The sequence below is a fragment of the Poeciliopsis prolifica genome, unplaced genomic scaffold (assembly GCF_027474105.1).
Source record: "Poeciliopsis prolifica strain line A6 unplaced genomic scaffold, Auburn_PproV2 SCAFFOLD091, whole genome shotgun sequence".
Classification (NCBI taxonomy): domain Eukaryota; kingdom Metazoa; phylum Chordata; class Actinopteri; order Cyprinodontiformes; family Poeciliidae; genus Poeciliopsis; species Poeciliopsis prolifica.
Genome location: NW_026562466.1, coordinates 1168014 through 1178294, shown reverse-complemented (window position 1 = coordinate 1178294; position 10281 = coordinate 1168014). Strand labels below are relative to the sequence as shown.

Sequence of the window (10281 nt, the reverse complement as noted above, 5' to 3'; positions counted from 1 at the left end):
ACTCTGCAGTATCGCATGGACATCAGGGGCAGTACCCCTGGATTAGCAGACTGGGGTGGTGGTCCCCCTGTTTAAAAGGGGGATCGGAGGTGTGCTCCAATTATAGAGGGATCACACTCTTAAGCCTCCCTGGCAAGGTCTATTCAGGGGTACTGGAGAGGAGGGTCCGTCGGATAGTCAAACTTCGTATTTTGGAGGAGCAGTGGTTTTCGTCCTGATCGTGGAACACTGGATCAGCTCTACACCCTCAGCAGGTCCTGGAGGGTGCATAGGAGTTCGCCCAACCAGTCTACATGTGTTTTATGAACTTGGAGAAGGCGTTCGACTGTGTCCCTCGGGGTGCCCTGTGGTTCTCCTTGAGTTTGGGGTACCGGGCCCTTTGATACGGGCTGTCAGGTCCCTGTATGACTGGTGTCAGAGACTGGTCCGCATTGCTGGCAATAAGTCGGCTTGTTCCCGGAGGTTGGACTCTGCCAGGCTGCCCTTTGTCACCGATTCTGTTCATTTCTTTTATGGACAGAATTTCTAGGCGCAGCCAGGGTGTTGAGGGGATCCATTTTGGTTACTTTAGGATTGCATCTCTGCTTTTTGCAGATCATGTGGTCCTATTGGCTTCATTGGGATGTGATCTGCAGCTCTCGCTGGAGCAGTTCACAGCTGAGTGTGAAGCGGCCGGGATGAGGATCAGTGCCTCCAAGTCTGAGACCATGGTCTTGAATCAGAAAAGGGTAGAGTGCCTTCTCCGGGTCGAGGGAGATGTCCTGCCCCAAGTGGAGGAGTTCAAGTATCTTGGGATCTTGTTTCACGAATGAGGAAGAAAGGGAGGAGATCGACAGGCGGATTGGTGCAGCGTCCGCCGTGAAGCGGGCGCTGTACCGGTCCGTCATGGTGAAGAGATCTGAGCAAAAAGCGAAGCTCTCGATTTACCGGTCGATCTACGTTCCTACCCTCATCTATGGTCATGAGCTTTGGGTAATGACCAAAAGAACGAGATCGCCGATACAAGCAGCCAAAATGGGTTTTCTCCGTAGGGTGGCTGGGCTCTCCCTTAGAGATGGGGTGAGAAGCTCGGTTATCCGGGAGGGACTCAGAGAAGACCCTCTGCTCCTCCACATCGAGAGGAGCCAGTTGAGGCTCCGGCATCTGGTCAGGATGCCTCCTGGACACCTGCCTGGTGAGGTGTTTTGGGCACGTCCCACCGGTAGGAGGATCCGGGGAAGACCCAGGACACGCTGGAGGGACTATGTCTCTCGGCTGGCTTGGGAACTCCTCGGGATTCCCCCGGAGGAGCTGGAGGAAGTGGCTGGGGAGAGGGAAGACTGGGCCTCCCTCTTAAGCTGCTACCCGACCCGGATAAGCGGCAGAAGATGGATGAATGGATGGAAAACATTGCCAATGAAATGATATTTAAATCAGCAGCTATTAAAAACAACAAATGAAAAAAATTAAATGAAAGTGAATGTCAATTATTTGCGTTACTGTTAAATCCAATATAAGTCCATAAGGCCCCAAACCTTCAGGAGCCCATAAATGGGAACATTTTAACATTTTAACACAGACCATACATATAGAAATGTAACATTTATTTATTGAGATGATCAATGCTGCTCAATTTGATTTAATGGTTTCATCATACAAAGATTAAACAATTTAAAAATATTTAATTACCATAGCAACAATCTGATGTGTTTTTAATGAGAGCCACAAAAACTGTTTTGGTTTCTGAGCTTCATGGAAACTTTTTCAGATCTTCAGTGAAAAACTGTGACTAAGCAGACAAAGTATTTGATATGGTTTGATGGATCATGTAACCATAAAAATAACATAAATAAAGGAAACGTGATGTTTGGCTCTGAGACGAAGCTCCTTTACTGATGTTGCACATGTTTCAGTGACGCAGCAGCAGCTGCAGGAACAGAAGCTGCAGCAACAGAAGCTGCAGCAACAGAAGCTGCTGGTCAGATGTGTGCTAATGCTATCTCTCCCTCAGTAATGTTTATAACATTAAATACTTGTAACTGTTTATGTTGCATTACAATGTGATGTAATCTGTTACTAAGTTGATTTAAAGAGTTTGGGTTTAGTTCCAGTGAAACGTTTTTGCTTTTATGAAGTTTGTCTGAGATTTTCCCTCAAAATGTTTTTTAGGTCAGAGTAGAGGATCTGCCTGCATCAGGCCCGCTGGCTGAGTGTGTCAGATTATAGGTGTGAGCTAAAAACACACCGTTATCTGTTGTGGTTTATATTGCAGTGACATCAACACTGTAGCTGTTGTCCCTACAAACAGGATTTATTAGCATAAGAATCCGAGCTGCTTTTCTTGAGGCTCTCTGGGGACGATGCAGCAGGCAGCATCGTGCTGCAGCAGGCAGCATCGTGCTGCAGCAGACAGAGATCTTGGTAAAGTGCAGCTTGGTGAGCTGAACCTGTAGGAACCTCACTAAGACAATCAGCTGTTGGAGGTGAAACTGAACGTTGACAGACTGATGGTTTCCTTCATCTGCAGCTGATCCACAACAGCGACTGATGCAGGAGGAAAACATGCAATGATGCTGATGAACGCTGGGATAAACCCTGCATTGCTTCCTCTTCATATGCATATTGCATTAATTAACATTGGGACGATAATAGCAGACATAATTATACCTGCACTAAGCTTCCCCTAAACCAGAGCTTCTCAGTTCCAGTCCTCAGTCCTGCTCTGCTTGTTTTAGTGTCTCTATTTCAGAACAGCTGATCCAAATGACTGCATGACTTTTTCTGCAGTCATCAAGTCCTGCAGAACCTGTTAATCACCACAGATTCAATCCAGGCAGAAGAGGAACAACTAAAACATGCAGGGCAGGAGAAACACTGCCCTAAACTACTGTTCCTTGAATAAAGTCTGTCTGTGTTGCAGTTTTGGTTATTCATGCTCTTATTCTGAAGTGGCTAAAGAATGTGAAAGCAGTTCTTTTTACTGCCTAGACGTTTAGGGTTCAGAGCCGACAGCAGCGAGCGGACGGCCAATGAAAGGCTCATCGCTGCTCCTAGCACAGGAGTAGCAACTCCAGGCCTGGAGAGACTTCAGACGTCTCCCTGGTCCAACAGCTGATTCAAATACCTGAATCGCCTCCTAATGCAGTCAAGTTCTCCAGATTCCTGCTAATGACCCCATTATTTGACTCAGGTGTGTTGAAGGAGAAACATCTAAAGGTTGCAGGAGACCGGCTCTCCAGGCCTGGAGTTGACCAGCCCTGTGTTAGCAGATCAGGGAACCTGTTGTTTTTCCATTCGTGTTTCCATTTTCCTCATTTTTTTCTCCTCTAAAACTCATCCTGCAGCCGAACCTCCTGAAATTTATTGCAACTTTTATCTGTTATTCAGGTTCAGTGCCCACAACCACTCAGGTTCCCCAGTGCATCACAGGCCTGGCAGGCCACCATGCTTTACATGCCCTGCTGCCAGGCGAAGCTTTGTGTGTTTCTGCTTCTATTAAAAAGAAAAAACTATTTTTGTTTCAAAGATTTATTCTTTAATAAGCCTGACTGCAAGCATCTCTTCTGTGGAGAGCATTTTTACTGGCAGGGAGAATCATTCCTGACAGAAAGACGAGTTTTCTAGTTTTAACAGTGGATGCATTGAACAAGGACCAATCAGGTTGCTGCAGATCGTTTACAGGCTCAGCTCATCTCGGCTCAGCTTTATGGACATTAATATCATGAGGATGAGAATCCATGTGTCTTTGGAGAATTGATCAAGGAAGAAGTCAAGTTTAAGTCCACTGCTTTAGCTGTGGCTCAATGTGTAGCTCAATGTTCACAGTGAGCTGCTCTCAGAGTTCTCAGCTACATTTAGAGGTTTGTGTTGAGGTGAGAATGTGCAGCTGTGTGTTTGTGTCTCAACATGCTGACTCTGTGTTTCTGCTCTAAAGTCTCAGTTCCCGGTTAGCCGGTGCGTTATGGCCAGAACATTGATCGGTACTGATTTCCTTCATTTTGGGCGATCAATAATCGGCTGATTTTATCCACTGATGTCATCAACCTGAGCAAAGAGCTAAAAATCAACCAGTTTTCTTTTCTCTGTGATTTTTGACTGACAAATCAAACCTCCTGATCTGGTTCCTCCTCTTCCTCACTCATCACATTGACCTTTGACCTTATTATCAGCCAATAATCGCTATTGATCACCACCAATCATTTGATTGGAAAAATCCAACATTTATACCACTGACCTTTGACCTGCAGATGAACCCGTTTCATCAGCAGGGTGACTCGTTTCCTGACTCTGCAGGTGTAGATCCCGCTGTCTGCCACTGAGGGCGGTCCAGAGTCAGACTGAGGTCTTTAGTCTTCAGTGGTCGTCATCCATCCTGTTCTGCTGGTCAGGTTCTGTTCTTCAGGATCATCAGAACCGCTCGGATACACATGGACCGTCTTGTTCTCTCCGTCTCTCCACTCCACTCTGGCGCCACCTGGCAGGTAAATGTTGGTTCTGCAGGGCAGCAGGACAGATTTAACCCTGAATCCACCTGCACCTGTGGAGCTGAGAGACACAGAGGACAAGATGAGAGACAGAGACCCTTCCTTCTGTCCTTCTCTCTTTCCCTTCCTCCCTTGTATTTCTATCTTGGCCACTAGGGGCCGCAGCCATTTAGTGATAATGTTTAGTTCAGGAATCAGTGCAGATCAGTTGAAGTTGAGTTTGTTGGTAGTTTATGTGTAATTATGACCATCAGTCTATTTGTGTTTCAGAGAATAATGTTTGTATTTTATAACTTTAGACCAGTCGGGCCCCAAGTGGGTCCTGGAGGGCCGGTTGCATCCTGCAGGTTTTATTCTCTCCTGGTACCAACAACCTGTTCAGCAGGTCAATGTTCTCCTAATGAGCCTCATTGGATCCAGTTGGATTAAACCTGAGACTGAAACATGCAGGTTTGGGCCCTCAGGGGCCACTTTGGGCCCCACTGCTTTAGACATTTTCTGTTTGCTCATTTTGCCCAGAAGAAGCTGAGTTTTACTTTAAAGTGGTGAATTCTGTTGTGTTTAGTTTCTCTCTTTTACTTTTTAACTTTATCAATAACTAATGAAACATCCAAACTCCGCCCACTTCCACAGTCCTTCACTGACAGGAAGAGACTTTAAACCTGCTGCTAGTTTATAAATCACTGAACGATTAAAGATCTGCAGCTGCTGCATCAACCTGCTGGTTCTGGTTCTGCTCTGCATCCAGAACCAGAACCATGGAGAAGCAGCTTTCAGCTTCTATGCACCATAAATCTGGAACAAACTTCCAGAAAAGTGAAAAACAGCAGAAACACTGAGATCCTCTAACACAGTGGTTCTCAAATGGGGGTACGCGAACCCCTGGGGGTACGCGAACCCCTGGGGGTACGTGGAGGTACTGCAGGGGTACGTGAAGCTTTTCAAAATATCTTAAAAAAAAATCAGTCGGCTCCTCATAATAAGTCTTGGAAAAAATTATTTTGTAAAAAGTTGGATAAAATAAAATGTGTGTTCATGCACTGAATTTTATATTCAGTATTTAGTTTCAATATCCTTTAAAATAAAACGGACCCAGCGCACTGTTACCATTACTACGCTGTAACTATGGAGACTGGCTAAAGCCTAGCAGCAATGTTGATGAAAGTTCAGATAAAGTGAAAAAGAAGGCAAACCAGAGCCGAAGAAGTACAGAACATACATGGAAAAGTATGTTTTAATGGGATTTACGTCCACAATCTCTGACCCTCCAGGCACTGTGGGTTTTTTTACGGGGAGAAATTAGCCAACGCTAGCATGCAGCCGGCTAGCATGCAGCCGGCTAGCATGCAGCCGGCTAGCACCTTTCTGTACATATAAATCTGGAACAAACTTCCAGAAAACTGAAAAACAGCAGAAACACTGAGATCCTCTAACAGACTGTAGAGAAGCAGCAGCTGCTGGTTCTGGTTCTGTTCATGTTTCTGATGCTGCATTTGATCTGAACATGAATGAACACAAGGATCTGAACTGATGACAGGAACAAACTGTTGACCTCTGACCCCTAGGACAGGTCACATGATCTCTCTCACATTCTGGGTCAGAAACATTCAGACTCACCTGGCAGGAAAAAATCTTTAAAATGATATAAAAATCCTGCAGAGACGATGAGAACCAGAACCAGCAGAACCAGCAGAGCTGTGGCCCAGGATGGAAAGGGTTCTGTGGAAAACAGAGAAAGATTGACCTCACTCTGACCTTTGACCTTTACCAGCAGCTCTGACCTGATGCTCTGACCTTTCTGTACATATTTCAGAACCAGCGTGTGTCTCAGGACGTCCTGGTCTCTGTAGACGGTGCAGACGTAGCGTCCAGCGTCTCTGTGTGTGGGATTCCTCAGGGTCAGGCCGACGTCTCCGGTCCTCAGGAAATCTTGGTCCATCTCTGTTCGGTCGCGGTAAAATCCGTCCTGGTTTCTCTGGTTGCTGCTTGAGTGAACCATCATAAATTCTGGTTCTGAGCGGGTCCACTCCACTGATGTGTCCTCAGGAAGGCGGGACGATGTTGTGCAGGGCAGGACGACAGAATCTGACCCCTCAGTGACCTCGACCTCCTGCTGATCAGCTGAGAGGAAATAAAGAAGAAAATGATCAGAAACAGTTTGGATCATTTTCTGCTTTCATGACAGATTTAGTCTCATCACTGTCTCCATGGTTACAGACACTAGGATCAATTATTCATTTTCTCATTTCAACAAATTCATTCATTCATAGAACTTTAACATAGGTTGTGTGCTTGTTTATCTGACCTTTGACCTTCAGGTGAATCTGTTTCAGGTTCAGTTCTTCTCTTCCATTAGAGATGCTGCAGGTGTAGTTTCCTCCATCAATCTGCTCAGGTTTCCTCAGAGTCAGGCTGAAGTTTCCAGTGTCCAGAGCGTCAGGATTCATGGAGGTCCGGTTCCTGAAACGCTGGTTCTGGTTCTGAAGATCGTCGCCGTTTTCTCTCTGCAGGTGGACGGAGTTCGGACTGAGGTCACTGCGAGTCCAGATGAGTAACGGATTGTCTTCAGGTATTTGACCAGAGTAGATGCAGGGCAGCAGGACAGACTCCGCCCCCTCATTGACCTCCACCACTCCTCCCAGTGCATGCTGGGAAACTGAGGACACAAGATGAGGGTTTAGTGTAGAAATAATGATCAGTTCTTCACTAGAGATGAAAGATTTCAGTCTGTCTGCTAAACGGCTCAGTGATCCTGAACTCTGATCTGTTATGTAACATTAACTCACATTGAGCAAAAAGTCAGAAAACTGATAAAAGTGCATTAAAATAAATACATTTAAAACTGAAAGATGGAAACAGATGAAACTGAAAAAGCATGAATGTTTTCAGAGTTTCTGTTTATTAGCAGAAATCCTGCTGTCAGTTTTCAGCTTGTTTTATCTATTTGATAAGAAAGATTTTTGTTTTAGTATCTTGTGATTGTTGGGCAGATTTTGTTTCTGTGACTTTATAAAAAAATAAAATTCTTCTGACTTTATTTTTCTGGGTTTTCTGGTTCTGATTCTTTCTAGTTACAGAGTTTAAACCTTCCAGTAACTTTCAGTCACTTTCTGCTGTGAAACTGAAGCATTTTGTTGATCAAACAACAATTTGGACATTTCTAAAGAATCGCTGTTTGATCCAAAAACTCATCATTTCATTCTGAATATCATCCACAGATCAACCAGTAAACCAGAGAAGAACCGGACCCACCAGAACCTGGTTCTCCTTTAATGGTCAGACCAGCATCATGCATCAGCAGCAGAACATTATGACCACCAACCTGAGACTGAGGTGAATTCAGGAGAAATAAAGTACAACCAGCAGGCGGCCATCTTGGATTCAAATGAACATGAATGTAAAAACTGAAGGCAGGAAGGAAAAGCAGAACCTTCAACATCTGCAAACATTCATCACTGGTTTCTGGGAGCTTAAGTCCAGATTACTGGTCTGAATGGGTCTCAGTGGTTCTGAAGCTCATAGAACTACAACCTGATAGAAAACATCAGAACCAGATCAGCTGCTGAACCCAAACCAGAGAAATTGGATCCAGACAGAAAACGGCAAAGTGGAGCCACTGGTTGGATGGAAGAGACCAGAATCCAACCAGCAACAATAAACCAGTGAGATCTACTGGGAGGACTGGTGAGAGACAAGTCACTGGAACCAGAACCTGAGGTTCTGATCCAGAACCATCAACCAGCTGAGGTCACCAGGGGTCATTTAGAGAGAAGAACGGACCAGAACCCAGAAGCTCTGAGTCTGATCAGAAGCTTGCAGAGACTGGAGAGGATGAGGAGCAGAGAGGAAGATGATCTTACCAAGCAGGAGGATCATCATCATCATCATCATCATCTTCCTCTCAGAACAGAGAGTCGTCCATCGGATCCCAGCAGCGGATCACCTCTGACTCCAGATCACCGTTTCTACTGAACCAGCACACGCCTAAACTCCACTGCTGATTGTGGCTGATTCAGAGACGCTGCTGAACCGGTTCTGATCCAAGTTCCGAGGAAAGGCGGGCTTCAGTTTCCTCATTCAGCCATGGAGCTGTGAGGAGGTTAAAGTCAGGACCTTCAGTTTCCTCATAGTTTTGTTGAGTTTCATCATTTCTGTCTCTGTGATCCTCCAGGTCCGTTTACCGGTTTCAGGACCGACCAGAACCCTGAGAAATAATGACATTTGGTTTTATAAAAACAGGTTTTAATGCTGAAAATGATCAGGTGTTACAAGCCATAATGTGATCCAAACGGATCAGAACCAACTTTATCCTGGTGTTTTTATGGTGTTACTAACTCACCTGATCCTCCTTCACTACTGAACATAAACTTCTTTAACCTTTGTCTCTTTTAGCCTGGAGGCTTTAAGATGTTCAAATAGTTTGTCTCAAACGTTTCCAACAACAGTTAAAAACTTGCAGAGTTACAAACATGTTTTAACTTGATGCAGCCGTTCACTGGAAGATGTTTATGAGTTTCTGTCTCTGCTGTGCAGGAATGTTTCCTCCTTCCTCAGTTTGCTCATTTAGTTTTTTGTAAATTAAATGATTTGCTCTCTATTGGTGCCTGGTTCTGGTTCTGATCAGAAGATCTGGACAGATTGATGGTTTTCCAGCCTGTCGGCTCTGCAGCCTCCAGTTCTTCATCCACCAGTTCAACCAGTTTGAACATTTATTTATAACCTGAGAAATAAACAGAGGAAACGTTTTCATTACTGCAGATTAGTAGAAGATTAAAGGTAAAAAATAATGAACAACATTTAAAAATGAAATATTACTGTGTAAAAGTTTTAAAGACGTCAGTTTGTTTTGTTTTCTTTCCCTCCAAAGATTCAATTTTGGTGTAAAAACGTCTTTTGACTGTGATCAGCTTTACAGGAACATTATTATCTCCTCTGCATCTCCACTGTATTGATCCAGATATTAATCAATGATCTGGGCAGAAGAAAAAGATCCAGAAAGGAGGAAATAGTTTTTATCATCCAGTAACTTGTGGATGTTTGTTGTTAAAGTTTCAGTCAGTCGGATCCATTCAGTCGTCTTTCACTACATCAGGGGTTTTCAAAGTATGAAAGGATGAGCCCCCCTTCAAGGAGCACAATGCCTCCTGCGACCCCCCAATAATCAACCTACACACAAACAAATGCCACTACAAAACACCTAATAGCTTAGAACCATCTCATCTTTTAAAATGACATTTTATATGAATAAAAATTTAACATATGAACATTTTGAAACATTTTCTCCCATTTTAATTATTTTATCAGGGCCTTTGTATGGTAAATACGCCCTTTTTTCATTTTTCTAATGACAAGAACAACCCCAAACTGATTTTTCAACCGTTTTCTCAAACAAACATCTGAGCTTCTGAGTTTCATGTTAGAGATACCAACAGCGTTTTCACATCTTAACAAAAACATTTTGATCAGATCTTTGGAACACATCTGTAAATGTTGCACATTTCCTTAAAATTAAAAAATAAATCAAAAACTTAAACAGTTACAAAATTGTGGAGCTCTTTTTGTGGCTCATCTAAACAATTTAAACAAACAATTTATCTCGAGCTAAAAGAGCGTGCAGTATGAAAGAGCAGAGGCTTACAAAAGAACAAACATTCAGCACGCTATGCGCACCCCTTTTTTCTATCACGGTCCTGAATCATGTGTAACTCATTTTATGTATGATTTTAACTAAATTGGCAATATTACTGTTCAGCTCACCTTATTAATGCGGGGTTGCACTGTGGATCTCCAACCAGCAGCCTTGATCGGGATTTGTTTC

The 10281-nt window shown here is 43.9% G+C and overlaps 1 protein-coding gene across 1 annotated transcript; it reads right to left on the bottom strand.

Annotated features, from left to right (window-relative positions):
- Positions 1-4363: 4363 nt before the first annotated feature.
- Positions 4364-8413, bottom strand: LOC129353468 (matrix remodeling-associated protein 8-like). The gene is made up of 5 exons (XM_055022816.1): positions 8324-8413; positions 6769-7119; positions 6258-6584; positions 6081-6182; positions 4364-4524 (listed from the first exon to the last, which is right to left on the bottom strand). Exons 1-5 carry the CDS (start codon positions 8355-8357, stop codon positions 4364-4366), a joined length of 975 nt encoding a protein of 324 aa, XP_054878791.1. The 5' UTR covers positions 8358-8413.
- Positions 8414-10281: the final 1868 nt, after the last annotated feature.